This window comes from Pristiophorus japonicus, chromosome 27 (assembly GCF_044704955.1).
Source record: "Pristiophorus japonicus isolate sPriJap1 chromosome 27, sPriJap1.hap1, whole genome shotgun sequence".
In the NCBI taxonomy this organism is placed as follows: Eukaryota; Metazoa; Chordata; class Chondrichthyes; family Pristiophoridae; genus Pristiophorus; species Pristiophorus japonicus.
Window position 1 is genome coordinate 7978952 of NC_092003.1, and position 16274 is coordinate 7995225.

At 49.8% G+C, this 16274-nt stretch overlaps 1 protein-coding gene across 1 annotated transcript in view; it reads right to left on the reverse strand.

The window, feature by feature from the left end:
- Positions 1-468: 468 nt before the first annotated feature.
- LOC139239340 (ribosomal protein S6 kinase alpha-5-like) overlaps positions 469-16274 on the reverse strand; it is a 121861-nt gene continuing 106055 nt past the window's right edge. The window contains exons 8-9 of the mRNA XM_070868015.1: positions 4771-4934; positions 469-3082 (exon numbers count right to left, since the gene is read on the reverse strand). Coding sequence (XP_070724116.1) covers positions 2864-3082; positions 4771-4934 — 383 coding nt within the window. The 3' untranslated portion in view covers positions 469-2863. The remainder of the gene's footprint in view (positions 3083-4770; positions 4935-16274) is intronic.

Genomic DNA, 16274 nt, shown 5'->3' on the forward strand with positions numbered 1-16274 from the left:
CGCAGTGCGGCGCTCCCTCAGTACTGCCCCTCCGACAGCGCAGTGCGGCACTCCCTCAGTACTGCCCCTCCGACAGTGCAGTACGGCGCTCCCTCAGTACTGCCCCTCCGACAGCGCAGTGCGGCGCTCCCTCAGTACTGCCCCTCCGACAGTGCAGTGCGGCACTCCCTCAGTACCGCCCCTCCGACAGCGCAGTGCGGCGCTCCCTTAGTACCGCCCCTCCGACAGCGCAGTGCGGCACTCCCTCAGTACTGCCCCTCCGACAGCGCAGTGCGGCGCTCCCTCAGTATTGCCCCTCCGACAGTGCAGTGCGGCACTCCCTCAGTACTGCCCCTCCGACAGCGCAGTGCGGCACTCCCTCAGTACTGCACTGGAAGCGTTGGATTTTAGTGTCCCAGTCTCTGTGGAGTGGGAACTCGAAATCAGATAAGGTTAGTGAGAAAGTACATGGAGCAGAAGCAGACTGAGTTTGTGTGGCTGTTATGAAATCATAGCGAAAAATTTATTTACAGTAATATTAACCAGTTGTACAGATGTGAAATGAGCATTGTAAATCTTTGTGGCTTGAATTCCCTTTGGGCGGCCTCCCCGGGCGAGGTGTTGCACGGAAATCGTGTCGTGTGGGCAGTCGTTGCCTTGCGGTGCCCAGCGGGGGAACCCGTGGAAACGCCCAATCGCTGGCTCCGTCCGCTTTCGAAAGTCCAGCCCTGGAGTGTTCCCTCCCCCCCTCCTGTCTGCTCACTTACAGTCGTGAAAAGATTCGGGAGGGGGGGGGGGTGGGGGGTGGGCAGATTTAGTAGCATTTTTGCACCGGCTATTTGACTGTGGGTGGCATCGCGGGCCCACCCCGATCTCCGCCCCCTGCGCGCCCTTCGCAGACTGGTGGGAGGGTGGGGGTGCTTTAGTGGAGAGCGCTCGGATTCGGGGAAGGGCGAGTGGGTGCAGACCCGGTGGATTTAATTATTTTTTAATGCCCCTATCCCAGGCGGAGGGTGATCATGGGGCGGGACCTCCCGGTTCGGGGAGACAGTGGGCAAACTGCTATCTTCTCAAGGGCGGGGCAACTCTGGGGAGGGGTGGGGGAAGTGAGGGTAATCAGAGCCAGAGTAGGCCGGCCTCGCCCCTCCCAACCCAAGGGACCTGGCGTGGGACAATCAGCCCATTTAGGGATGGGCAATAATTGCTGGCATTACCAGCGACGCCCACATGCCGTGAATGCACAAAAAATAAATGATCGCCCCTCCCATTCGCGGAGGCGAGGGGAACTGAGCGAGGAGGCAGTCCCGCGGCTGGGCAAGTTTCACCCTCCCTCTCCCGAAGCCCCAAACTATTCCCGGGAACTCCCTCTCTCTCGCTCCCCCACCGCCCCACACGCCCCACACGCACACACCTCCATGGAGCAGGTAAAGTCGATTGTAACGCCTCCTGCTCCTCCGCCTCCAAACCCTGGGCCTCAAACCCTGCTGCCCCGCTCCCCGAGCGCTCAAGGAGCGCGATTGAGGCCATTCGGCCCCTCGGGTAACCCTCCCCTTCCGCCCCGACCTGCTCTTCGGTTCTCGTTTACCCGCCCCTCTGCGCTCCTGGTGAAGCCGCCTCTTCAACCCGATGAAAGTCGACCCCTCTCCGAGACGTGAAAATGTTAACTTACCCCCGGGGGGAGTGAACAGAGCATAGAAAGATCCCAAAGTTGGGGGGGGGGGCCCGCCGGGTTAAGTTCCGTCCCTGCCCCCGAACTCAAAGTAACAAAGCATAAAAAATAAGGCGGGGGGAGGGGACAGGGTTGCCCGCTCAAGATCGTTATTCAGCGCCGGGCTGCGAAGGCCTCGGCAGTCAAATAGCCGCCCGTCTCGGCTCGCGGGTGGTTGAGGAGGAGAGGTAGGGTCTGGTCCGCACGACGCAGCTTGTTCCCACCCCCCCACCCCCAGCTCTCCTCCTGTGGGCAGCGAGCCGGGCTGTGACGCCCCCACAGTTGAATAGCCGCCCATTTTGGCACGCGGACTGTCGAGGAGGGGGGGAAGGTGGGGTCCGGTCTGCACCATGTGGCTTGTCGCCCACACCCCACCGGCTCCCCTCCTGTCGGCAGCGAGCCGGTTGCGACGTCCCCACAGTTGAATAGCCTAAAGCCTCGGCACACGGGCGGGTGGGGAGTGGTGTCCGGTTCACACCATGTGGCTTGTCTCTCCCCCCCCCCCCTCCCCCCCCACCCGGCTCCCCTCCCGGGGGTAACGAGCCAGTTGTGACACCCCCACAGTTGAACAGCTGCCTATTTCGGCACGCGGACGGTCGAGGAAAGGGGAAGGTGGGGTCCAGTCTGCACCATGTGGCTTGTCCCTTCCCCCCACCCCATACCCCCCCCCCCCACGGCTCCCCTCCCGTGGGCAACGAGCTGGTTGCGATGCCCCCACAGTTGAATAGCCTAACGCCTCGGCACACGGGCGGGTGGGGAGAGGTTGTCCGGTTCACAGCGTGTGGTTTGTCTCTTCCACTCCCACCCGGCTACCCTCCCGTGGGCAACGAGCCGGTTGTGACGCCCCCACAGTTGAATAGCCTAACGCCTCGGCACACGGGCGGGTGGGGAGGTGGGGTGTGGGTGGGGGGGGGGGTGGGGTGGGGTCCGGTCCTCACCGTGCGGCTCGTCCCTCCCACTCCCCCACCCGGCTCCCCTCCCGCAGGCAATGAGCTGGCTGCGACGCCCCCACAGTTGAATAGACGGGCCGTCTCGGCTGGCGGGCGAGGAGAGGAGGTGACGAGGAGGGGAGTGGGGTGGTGGGGTCTGCTCCGCACCGTGCAGCTTGTCCCTCCCCCTCACCCTCACCCCCCCCCCCCAACACCCCCCGGCTCCCCTCCCTCCGGGCCGCTCCGTCTACGAAGGCTGCGTGGCGGGGTCGGGCTTCCTGTGCCGGGGACCCCGGACGGGGGCGAGCTTGCCCCGGGAGGCCGAGGACGAGGACGAGGAAGCCGAGCTGTCGCTGGAACTTCGAGTCTCCACCCCGGTACTCATCTTCAGCTTCCGCCGCTTGGCCAGTGGAGCATTGTCAACGCTCTTCAGCAGGAAGCCTTCGCGCTTGCACTTGTTAAATGCCTGGGGTGGGGGGGGGGGGAAGAGAGAGGGAGGGTTAGAGCCAGCAAGGGACCCTCGGCCTAGGCAGCCCACCCTCACCTCTTCCCCACCCACCCCACACCCCTCAGCTCTACCCTCACACCTCACCCCCTCACTCTCAGTGTCCCCCTCCCCCTCACCTCCCTCCCAACCCTCTCCCCTCCCACCCTCACCTCTCCCCTCACCCTCACCTCCTCTCCCCTCACCTCCTCACCCCTCCTCTCCTCCTGCCCCCTCACCTCCTCTCCCCTCACCCCCCCCCCCCGCCTCCCTCCTCACCTCCTCTCCCCTCCTCCTGTCCCCTCACCCTCTCCTCCTCTCCCCTCACCCTCATCTTCTCTCCCCTCACCCCCCCCCCTCTCCCCTCGCCGCTCCCCCACCCCCTCCCTCAACTTCCCTCGCGCCCTCCCTCATCTCTCCCCTGAGTCCACACTTGCGAGCAGAGGGCAACTATTCGACCACATGGGGCATCGTGGCCCAGCCCGCTCCTGCCCACACCGTCCAACAGGAGGCACTGGTTGGCCATCAGGAGCGGGAACTCTGCCTGATTATTTTTTTAAGATCCAGTAGAAAGGGCGTGCGCTCCCCTCCCCCTCCCACCCTCCCACCCCCCCGCCTGGAGATCAGCACAGGCCATGGCACAGGGAGAGAGGCCCTCGATTTGCCACGTGGGGCCTGCCTGCACGACCTCAAGCTCCCAGGGGCAGAGGAAGCTGCGGGGTTGGGTGGGGGGGGGGGAGGGGTGAGGTGTCAGAGAAACTCCTGGGACAATAGCCACCCCACACACTCCACCTCACCCCCACACTCCTCCCCACACACCCTCCCTCTATAGTAACAAACCTGACCTCCTCACCTCAAGGGAGACAGAGAGAGAGAGACAGAGAGAGAGAGAGACAGAGACAGAGACAGAGAGAGAGAGCGAGAGAGAGAGAGAGAGAGGGAAACAGAGAGAGAGACAGAGACAGAGAGAGAGAGAGACAGAGAGAGCGAGAGAGAGTGAGACAGAGAGAGAGAGAGATAGAGACAAAGCGAGGGAGGCATAGAGACATAGAGAGAGAGAGAGAGACACACACACACACAGAGGGAGACAGAGAGAGAGAGAGAGAGAGAGACAGAGATGAGAGAGGGAGAGAGGGAGAGAGAGAGAGAGAGTCACACACAAACCTAGACAGAGCGAGGGAGGCAGAGAGACAGAGAGAGACAGAGAGCGAGACAGAGAGAGAGAGAGAGGGACAGAGAGAGAAAGAGAGAGAGGGACAGAGAGAGAGAGAGAGAGAGTGAGACAGACAGAGAGAGAGAGAGAGAGAGAGGGAGGAAGAGAGACAGAGAGAGAGAGAGAGAGACAGAGAGAGAGAGAGACACAGAGAGAGAGAGAGAGTGAGAGACAGAGAGAGAGAGAGAGAGGGAGGAAGTGAGACAGACAGAGAGAGAGAGAGAGAGAGGGAGGAAGAGAGACAGAGAGAGAGAGAGAGAGACAGAGAGAGAGAGAGACACACACACACACAGAGGGAGACAGAGAGAGAGACAGAGAGAGCGAGAGAGTCAGAGAGAGAGACAGAGAGAGAGAGAGAGTCAGAGACAGAGAGAGAGACAGAGAGAGAGAGAGAGAGAGGCCGCAGTCCGTGAGCAGGGTCCCTGGCCCTGGCCCTGTCCCCGGGCCGTGTCCGTACCATGAAGGTGGCCTTGAAGTAGGTGTTGACGGTGGTGCCGGCTGAATCCAGCACATCTGGGGTCATCAGCGAGGCCGAGGAGAGCTGGCTGCCATTCTGGAGCCAGTCGTTGTGGCGCAGGTCCGGCATTTTCAGCCTCTTCGAAGGGTCCACCGTCAGTAACCCTGCAACAATCAGAGGGTGAGGGGTCAGTCCGAGAGTCCTGGCCACAATCGGAGGGTCAGGGGTCAGTCTGAGAGTCCTGGCCACAATCGGAGGGTCAGGGGTCAGTCCGAGAGTCCTGGCCACAATCGGAGGGTCAGAAGTTAGTCCGAGAGTCCTGGCCACAATCGGAGGGTCAGGGGTCAGTCTGAGAGTCCTGGCCACAATCGGAGGGTCAGGGATCAGTCCGAGAGTCCTGGCCACAATCGGAGGGTCAGGGGTCAGTCCGAGAGTCCTGGCCACAATCGGAGGGTCAGGGGTCAGTCCGAGAGTCCTGGCCACAATCGGAGGGTCAGGGGTCAGTCCGAGAGTCCTGGCCACAATCGGAGGGTCAGGGGTCAGTCCGAGAGTCCTGGCCACAATCGGAGGGTCAGGGGTCAGTCCGAGAGTCCTGGCCACAGTCGGAGGGTCAGGGGTCAGTCCGAGAGTCCTGGCCACAATCGGAGGGTCAGGGGTCAGTCCGAGAGTCCTGGCCACAATCGGAGGGTCAGGGGTCAGTCCGAGAGTCCTGGCCACAATCGGAGGGTCAGAGGTCAGTCCGAGAGTCCTGGCCACAATCGGAGGGTCAGAGGTCAGTCCGAGAGTCCTGGCCACAATCGGAGGGTCAGGGGTCAGTCCGACAGTCCTGGCCACAATCGGAGGGTCAGGGGTCAGTCCCTCTGAGATTTCCATCCAGAATCAAGGCCATGGTTTTCAGAACATCAGAAATAGGAGCAGGAGTCGACCATTCAGCCCCTCGATCCGGCTCCGCCATTCAATACGATTGTGGCTGATCTTTGACCTCAATATGCCACCTCCCAGGTGTGCGACCCTATTCTTCATGGTGGGTCAGTACCAGGCTGGGCTGTGCATATAACCTCGGGGCCTTCGGGATAGCTAGAGACTGTAGAGAGTCACTGCTTATTCAGGGTAAGGGTCACTCACTGTGTAACTGTACAGTCACTGTTTATTCAGGGTAAGGGTCACTCACTGTGTAACTGTACAGAGTCACTGTTTATTCAGGGTAAGGGTCACTCACTGTGTAACTGTACAGAGTCGCTGTTTATTCAGGGTAAGGGTCACTCACTGTGTAACTGTACAGAGTCGCTGTTTATTCAGGGTAAGGGTCACTCACTAACTGTACAGAGTCACTGTTTATTCAGGGTAAGGGTCACTCACTGTATAACTGTACAGAGTCACTGTTTATTCAGTTAAGGGTCACTCACTAACTGTACAGAGTCACTGTTTATTCAGGGTAAAGGTCACTCACAGTAACTGTACAGAGTCACTGTTTATTCAGGGTAAGGGTCACTCACTGTGTAACTGTACAGAGTCACTGTTTATTCAGGGTAAGGGTCACAGACTGTGTAATTGTACACAGTCACTGTTTATTCAGGGTAAGGGTCACTCACTGTGTAACTGTACAGAGTCACTGTTTATTCAGGGTAAGAGTCACTCACTGTAACTGTACAGAGTCACTGTTTATTCAGGGTAAGGGTCACTCACTGTGTAACTGTACAGAGTCACTGTTTATTCAGGGTAAGGGTCACTCACTGTGTAAATATACAGAGTCACTGTTTATTCAGGGTAAGGGTCACTCACTGTATAACTGTACAGAGTCACTGTTTATTCAGGGTAAGGGTCACTCACTGTATAACTGTACAGAGTCACTGTTTATTCAGGGTAAGGGTCACTCACTGTGTAACTGTACAGAGTCACTGTTTATTCAGGGTAAGGGTCACTCACTGTGTAACTGTACAGAGTCACTGTTTATTCAGGGTAAGGGTCACTCACTAACTGTACCGAGTCACTGTTTATTCAGGGTAAGGGTCTCTCACTGTAACTGTACAGAGTCACTGTTTATTCAGGGTAAGGGTCACTCACTGTGTAACTGTACAGAGTCACTGTTTATTCAGGGTACGGGTCACTCACTGTGTAACTGTACAGAGTCACTGTTTATTCAGGGTAAGGGTCACTCACTGTAACTGTACAGAGTCACTTTTATTCAGGGTAAGATCACTCACTGTGTAACTGTGCAGAGTCACTGTTTATTCAGGGCAAGGGTCACTCAATGTAACTGTACAGAGTTACTGTTTATTCAGGGTAAGCTTCACTCACTGTAACTGTACACAGTCACTGTTTATTCAGGGTAAGTGTCACTCAATGTAACTGTACAGAGTCACTGTTTAATGAGGGTAAGGGTCAATCACTGTGTAACTGTACAGAGTCACTGTTTATTCAGGGTAAGGGTCACTCACTGTGTAACTGTACAGAGTCACTGTTTATTCAGGGTAAGGGTCACTCACTGTAACTGTACAGAGTCACTGTTTATTCAGGGTAAGGGTCACTCACTGTGTAACTGTACAGAGTCACTGTTTATTCAGGGTAAGGGTCACTCACTGTGTAACTGTACAGAGTCACTGTTTATTCAGGGTAAGGGTCACTCACTAACTGTACCGAGTCACTGTTTATTCAGGGTAAGGGTCTCTCACTGTAACTGTACAGAGTCACTGTTTATTCAGGGTAAGGGTCACTCACTGTGTAACTGTACAGAGTCATTGTTTATTCAGGGTAAGGGTCACTCACTGTGTAACTGTACAGAGTCACTGTTTATTCAGGGTAAGGATCACTCACTAACTGTACAGAGTCATTGTTTATTCAGGGTAAGGGTCACTCACTGTGTAAGTGTACAGAGGCACTGTTTATTCAGGGTAAGGGTCACTCACTGTGTAACTGTACAGAGTCACTGTTTATTCAGGGTAAGTGTCACTCAATGTAACTGTACAGAGTCACTGTTTAATGAGGGTAAGGGTCACTCACTGTGTAACTGTACAGAGTCACTGTTTATTCAGGGTAAGGGTCACTCACTGTGTAACTGTACAGAGTCACTGTTTATTCAGGGTAAGGGTCACTCACTGTAACTGTACAGAGTCACTGTTTATTCAGGGTAAGGGTCACTCACTGTGTAACTGTACAGAGTCACTGTTTATTCAGGGTAAGGGTCACTCACTGTGTAACTGTACAGAGTCACTGTTTATTCAGGGTAAGGGTCACTCACTGTGTAACTGTACAGAGTCACTGTTTATTCAGGGTAAGGGTCACTCACTAACTGTACCGAGTCACTGTTTATTCAGGGTAAGGGTCTCTCACTGTAACTGTACAGAGTCACTGTTTATTCAGGGTAAGGGTCACTCACTGTGTAACTGTACAGAGTCATTGTTTATTCAGGGTAAGGGTCACTCACTGTGTAACTGTACAGAGTCACTGTTTATTCAGGGTAAGGATCACTCACTAACTGTACAGAGTCATTGTTTATTCAGGGTAAGGGTCACTCACTGTGTAAGTGTACAGAGGCACTGTTTATTCAGGGTAAGGGTCACTCACTGTGTAACTGTACAGAGTCACTGTTTATTCAGGATAAGGGTCACTCACTGTTACTGTACAGAGTCACTGTTTATTCAGGGTAAGGGTCACTCACTGTGAAACTGTACAGTGTGACTGTTTATTCAAGGTAAATGTCACTCACTGTAACTGTACAGAGTCACTGTTTATTCAGGGTAAGGGTCACCCACTGTGTAACTGTACAGAGTCACTGTTTATTCAGGGTAAGGGTCACTCACTGTGTAACTGTACAGAGTCACTGTTTATTCAGGGTAAGGGTCACTCACTGTGTAACTGTACAGAGTCACTGTTTATTCAGGGTAAGGGTCACTCACTGTGTAACTGTACAGAGTCACTGTTAATTCAGGGTAAGGGTCACTCACTGTGTAACTGTACAGAGTCACTGTTTATTCAGGGTAAGGGTCACTCACTGTAACTGTACAGAGTCACTTTTATTCAGGGTAAGGGTCACTCACTGTGTAACTGTGCAGAGTCACTGTTTATTCAGGGCAAGGGTCACTCACTGTGTAACTGTACAGACTCACTGTTTATTCAGGGTAAGGGTCACTCACTGTAACTGTACAGAGTCACTGTTTATTCAGGGTAAGGGTCACTCAATGTAACTGTACAGAGTTACTGTTTAATGAGGGTAAGGGTCACTCACTGTGTAACTGTACAGAGTCACTGTTTATTTAGGGTAAGGGTCACTCACTGTGTAACTGTACAGAGTCACTGTTTATTCAGGGCAAGGGTCACTCACTGTGTAACTGTACAGAGTCACTGTTTATTCAGGGTAAGGTTCACTCACTGTAACTGTACACAGTCACTGTTTATTCAGGGTAAGTGTCACTCAATGTAACCGTACAGAGTCACTGTTTAATGAGGGTAAGGGTCACTCACTGTGTAACTGTACAGAGTCACTGTTTATTTAGGGTAAGGGTCACTCACTGTGTAACTGTACAGAGTCACTGTTTATTCAGGGTAAGGGTCACTCACTGTAACTGTACAGAGTCACTGTTTATTCAGGGTAAGGGTCACTCACTGTGTAACTGTACAGAGTCACTGTTTATTCAGGGTAAGGGTCACTCACTGTAACTGTACAGAGTCACTGTTTATTCAGGGTAAGGGTCACTCACTGTGTAACTGTACAGAGTCACTGTTTATTCAGGGTAAGGGTCACTCACTAACTGTACAGAGTCACTGTTTATTCAGGGTAAGGGTCACTCACTGTGTAACTGTACAGAGTCATTGTTTATTCAGGGTAAGGGTCACTCACTGTGTAACTGTACAGAGTCACTGTTTATTCAGGGTAAGGGTCACTCACTGTGTAACTGTACAGAGTCACTTTATTTAGGGTAAGGGTCACTCACTGTAACTGTACAGAATCACTTTTATTCAGGGTAAGGGTCACTCACTGTGTAACTGTACAGAGTCACTGTTTATTCAGGGTAAGGGTCACTCACTGTGTAACTGTACAGAGTCACTGTTTATTCAGGGTAAGGGTCACTCACTGTGTAACTGTACACAGTCACTGTTTATTCAGGGTAAGGGTCACTCAATGTAACTGTACAGAATCACTGTTTATTCAGGGTAAGGGTCACTCACTGTGTAACTATACAGAGTCACTGTTTATTCTGGGTAAGGGTCACTCACTGTGTAACTGTACAGAGTCACTGTTTATTCAGGGTAAGGGTCACTCACTAACTGTACAGAGTCACTGTTTATTCAGGGTAAGGGTCACTCACTGTATAACTGTACAGAGTCACTGTTTATTCAGGGTAAGGGTCACTCACTGTGTAACTGTACAGAGTCACTGTTTATTCAGGGTAAGGGTCACTCACTGTGTAACTGTACAGAGTCACTGTTTATTCAGGGTAAGGGTCACTCACTAACTGTACCGAGTCACTGTTTATTCAGGGTAAGGGTCTCTCACTGTAACTGTACAGAGTCACTGTTTATTCAGGGTAAGGGTCACTCACTGTGTAACTGTACAGAGTCACTGTTTATTCAGGGTACGGGTCACTCACTGTGTAACTGTACAGAGTCACTGTTTATTCAGGGTAAGGGTCACTCACTGTAACTGTACAGAGTCACTTTTATTCAGGGTAAGATCACTCACTGTGTAACTGTGCAGAGTCACTGTTTATTCAGGGCAAGGGTCACTCAATGTAACTGTACAGAGTTACTGTTTATTCAGGGTAAGCTTCACTCACTGTAACTGTACACAGTCACTGTTTATTCAGGGTAAGTGTCACTCAATGTAACTGTACAGAGTCACTGTTTAATGAGGGTAAGGGTCAATCACTGTGTAACTGTACAGAGTCACTGTTTATTCAGGGTAAGGGTCACTCACTGTGTAACTGTACAGAGTCACTGTTTATTCAGGGTAAGGGTCACTCACTGTAACTGTACAGAGTCACTGTTTATTCAGGGTAAGGGTCACTCACTGTGTAACTGTACAGAGTCACTGTTTATTCAGGGTAAGGGTCACTCACTGTGTAACTGTACAGAGTCACTGTTTATTCAGGGTAAGGGTCACTCACTAACTGTACCGAGTCACTGTTTATTCAGGGTAAGGGTCTCTCACTGTAACTGTACAGAGTCACTGTTTATTCAGGGTAAGGGTCACTCACTGTGTAACTGTACAGAGTCATTGTTTATTCAGGGTAAGGGTCACTCACTGTGTAACTGTACAGAGTCACTGTTTATTCAGGGTAAGGATCACTCACTAACTGTACAGAGTCATTGTTTATTCAGGGTAAGGGTCACTCACTGTGTAAGTGTACAGAGGCACTGTTTATTCAGGGTAAGGGTCACTCACTGTGTAACTGTACAGAGTCACTGTTTATTCAGGGTAAGTGTCACTCAATGTAACTGTACAGAGTCACTGTTTAATGAGGGTAAGGGTCACTCACTGTGTAACTGTACAGAGTCACTGTTTATTCAGGGTAAGGGTCACTCACTGTGTAACTGTACAGAGTCACTGTTTATTCAGGGTAAGGGTCACTCACTGTAACTGTACAGAGTCACTGTTTATTCAGGGTAAGGGTCACTCACTGTGTAACTGTACAGAGTCACTGTTTATTCAGGGTAAGGGTCACTCACTGTGTAACTGTACAGAGTCACTGTTTATTCAGGGTAAGGGTCACTCACTGTGTAACTGTACAGAGTCACTGTTTATTCAGGGTAAGGGTCACTCACTAACTGTACCGAGTCACTGTTTATTCAGGGTAAGGGTCTCTCACTGTAACTGTACAGAGTCACTGTTTATTCAGGGTAAGGGTCACTCACTGTGTAACTGTACAGAGTCATTGTTTATTCAGGGTAAGGGTCACTCACTGTGTAACTGTACAGAGTCACTGTTTATTCAGGGTAAGGATCACTCACTAACTGTACAGAGTCATTGTTTATTCAGGGTAAGGGTCACTCACTGTGTAAGTGTACAGAGGCACTGTTTATTCAGGGTAAGGGTCACTCACTGTGTAACTGTACAGAGTCACTGTTTATTCAGGATAAGGGTCACTCACTGTTACTGTACAGAGTCACTGTTTATTCAGGGTAAGGGTCACTCACTGTGAAACTGTACAGTGTGACTGTTTATTCAAGGTAAATGTCACTCACTGTAACTGTACAGAGTCACTGTTTATTCAGGGTAAGGGTCACCCACTGTGTAACTGTACAGAGTCACTGTTTATTCAGGGTAAGGGTCACTCACTGTGTAACTGTACAGAGTCACTGTTTATTCAGGGTAAGGGTCACTCACTGTGTAACTGTACAGAGTCACTGTTTATTCAGGGTAAGGGTCACTCACTGTGTAACTGTACAGAGTCACTGTTAATTCAGGGTAAGGGTCACTCACTGTGTAACTGTACAGAGTCACTGTTTATTCAGGGTAAGGGTCACTCACTGTAACTGTACAGAGTCACTTTTATTCAGGGTAAGGGTCACTCACTGTGTAACTGTGCAGAGTCACTGTTTATTCAGGGCAAGGGTCACTCACTGTGTAACTGTACAGAGTCACTGTTTATTCAGGGTAAGGGTCACTCACTGTAACTGTACACAGTCACTGTTTATTCAGGGTAAGGGTCACTCAATGTAACTGTACAGAGTTACTGTTTAATGAGGGTAAGGGTCACTCACTGTGTAACTGTACAGAGTCACTGTTTATTTAGGGTAAGGGTCACTCACTGTGTAACTGTACAGAGTCACTGTTTATTCAGGGCAAGGGTCACTCACTGTGTAACTGTACAGAGTCACTGTTTATTCAGGGTAAGGTTCACTCACTGTAACTGTACACAGTCACTGTTTATTCAGGGTAAGTGTCACTCAATGTAACCGTACAGAGTCACTGTTTAATGAGGGTAAGGGTCACTCACTGTGTAACTGTACAGAGTCACTGTTTATTTAGGGTAAGGGTCACTCACTGTGTAACTGTACAGAGTCACTGTTTATTCAGGGTAAGGGTCACTCACTGTAACTGTACAGAGTCACTGTTTATTCAGGGTAAGGGTCACTCACTGTGTAACTGTACAGAGTCACTGTTTATTCAGGGTAAGGGTCACTCACTGTAACTGTACAGAGTCACTGTTTATTCAGGGTAAGGGTCACTCACTGTGTAACTGTACAGAGTCACTGTTTATTCAGGGTAAGGGTCACTCACTAACTGTACAGAGTCACTGTTTATTCAGGGTAAGGGTCACTCACTGTGTAACTGTACAGAGTCATTGTTTATTCAGGGTAAGGGTCACTCACTGTGTAACTGTACAGAGTCACTGTTTATTCAGGGTAAGGGTCACTCACTGTGTAACTGTACAGAGTCACTTTATTTAGGGTAAGGGTCACTCACTGTAACTGTACAGAATCACTTTTATTCAGGGTAAGGGTCACTCACTGTGTAACTGTACAGAGTCACTGTTTATTCAGGGTAAGGGTCACTCACTGTGTAACTGTACAGAGTCACTGTTTATTCAGGGTAAGGGTCACTCACTGTGTAACTGTACACAGTCACTGTTTATTCAGGGTAAGGGTCACTCAATGTAACTGTACAGAATCACTGTTTATTCAGGGTAAGGGTCACTCACTGTGTAACTATACAGAGTCACTGTTTATTCTGGGTAAGGGTCACTCACTGTGTAACTGTACAGAGTCACTGTTTATTCAGGGTAAGAGTCATTCACTGTAACTGTACACAGTCACTGTTTATTCAGGGTAAGGGTCACTCAATGTAACTGTACAGAATCACTGTTTGTTCAGGTTAAGGGTCACTCACTGTGTAACTGTACAGAGTCACTGTTTATTCAGGGTAAGGGTCACTCACTGTGTAACTGTACAGAGTCACTGTTTATTCAGGGTAAGGGTCACTCACTGTAACTGTACAGAGTCACTGTTTATTCAGGGTAAGGGTCACTCAATGTAACTGTACAGAGTCACTGTTTATTCAGGGTCAGAGTCACTCACTGTGTAACTGTATAGAGTCACTGTTTATTCAGGGTAAGGGTCACTCACTGTGTAACTGTACAGAGTCACTGTTTATTCAGGGTAAGGGTCACTCACTAACTGTATAGAGTCACTGTGTATTCAGGGTAATGGACACTCACTGTGTAACTGTACAGAGTCACGGTTTAATCAGGGTAAGGGTCACTCACTGTGTAACTGTACACAGTCACTGTTTATTCAGGGTAAGGGTCACTCTATGTAACTGTACAGAGTCACTGTTTATTCAGGGTAAGGGTCACTCACTGTGTAACTGTACAGAGTCACTGTTTATTCAGGGTAAGGGTCACTCACTGTGTAACTGTACACAGTCACTGTTTATTCAGGGTAAGGGTCACTCAATGTAACTGTACAGAGTCACTGTTTATTCAGGGTAAGGGTCACTCACTGTGTAACTGTACAGAGTCACTGTTTATTCAGGGTAATGGTCACTCACTGTGTAACTGTACAGAGTCACTGTTTATTCAGGGTAAGGGTCACTCACTGTAACTGTACAGAGTCACTGTTTATTCAGGGTAAGGGTCACTCACTGTGTAACTGTACAGAGTCACTGTTTATTCAGGGTAAGGGTCACTCACTGTGTAACTGTACAGAGTCACTGTTTATTCAGGGTAAGTGTCACTCACTCTAACTGTACACAGTCACTGTTTATTCAGGGTAAGGGTCACTCACTGTAACTGTACAGAGTCACTGTTTATTCAGGGTAAGGGTCACTCACTGTAACTGTACAGAGTCACTGTTTATTCAGGGTAAGGGTCACTCAATGTAACTGTACAGAGTCACTGTTTATTCAGGGTAAGGGTCACTCACTGTAACTGTACAGAGTCACTGTTTATTCAGGGTAAGAGTCACTCACTGTGTAACTGTATAGAGTCACTGTTTATTGAGGGTAAGGGTCACTCACTGTGTAACTGTACAGAGTCACTGTTTATTCAGGGTAAGGGTCACTCACTGTGTAACTGTACAGAGTCACTGTGTATTCAGAATAAGGGACACTCACTGTGTAACTGTACAGAGTCACGGTTTAATCAGGGTAAGGGTCACTCACTGTGTAACTGTAGAGAGTCACTGTTTATTCAGGGTAAGGGACACTCACTGTGTAACTGTACAGAGTCACTGTTTATTCAGGGTAAGGGTCACTCACTGTGCAACTGTACAGAGTCACTGTTTAATCAGGGTGAGGGACACTCACTAACTGTACAGAGTCACTGTTTATTCAGGGTAAGGGTCACTCACTGTGTAACTGTACAGACTCACTGTTTATTCAGGGTAAGGGTCACTCAATGTAACTGTACAGAGTTACTGTTTAATGAGGGTAAGGGTCACTCACTGTGTAACTGTACAGAGTCACTGTTTATTTAGGGTAAGGGTCACTCACTGTGTAACTGTACAGAGTCACTGTTTATTCAGGGCAAGGGTCACTCACTGTGTAACTGTACAGAGTCACTGTTTATTCAGGGTAAGGTTCACTCACTGTAACTGTACACAGTCACTGTTTATTCAGGGTAAGTGTCACTCAATGTAACCGTACAGAGTCACTGTTTAATGAGGGTAAGGGTCACTCACTGTGTAACTGTACAGAGTCACTGTTTATTTAGGGTAAGGGTCACTCACTGTGTAACTGTACAGAGTCACTGTTTATTCAGGGTAAGGGTCACTCACTGTAACTGTACAGAGTCACTGTTTATTCAGGGTAAGGGTCACTCACTGTGTAACTGTACAGAGTCACTGTTTATTCAGGGTAAGGGTCACTCACTGTAACTGTACAGAGTCACTGTTTATTCAGGGTAAGGGTCACTCACTGTGTAACTGTACAGAGTCACTGTTTATTCAGGGTAAGGTTCACTCACTGTAACTGTACACAGTCACTGTTTATTCAGGGTAAGTGTCACTCAATGTAACTGTACAGAATCACTGTTTATTCAGGGTAAGGGTCACTCACTGTGTAATTATACAGAGTCACTGTTTATTCTGGGTAAGGGTCACTCACTGTGTAACTGTACAGAGTGACTGTTTATTCAGGTAAGGGTCACTCACTGTAACTGTACAGAGTCACTGTTTATTCAGGGTAAGGGTCACTCACTGTGTAACTGTACAGAGTCACTATTTATTCAGGGCAAGGGTCACTCACTGTGTAACTGTACAGAGTCACTGTTTATTCAGGGTAAGGGTCACTCACTGTATAACTGTACAGAGTCACTGTTTATTCAGGGTAAGGGTCACTCACTGTAACTGTACAGAGTCACTGTTTATTCAGGGTAAGGGTCACTCACTGTAACTGTACAGAGTCACTGTTTATTCAGGGTAAGGGTCACTCAATGTAACTGTACAGAGTCACTGTTTATTCAGGGTAAGGGTCACTCACTGTAACTGTACAGAGTCACTGTTTATTCAGGGTAAGAGTCACTCACTGTGTAACTGTATAGAGTCACTGTTTATTCAGGGTAAGG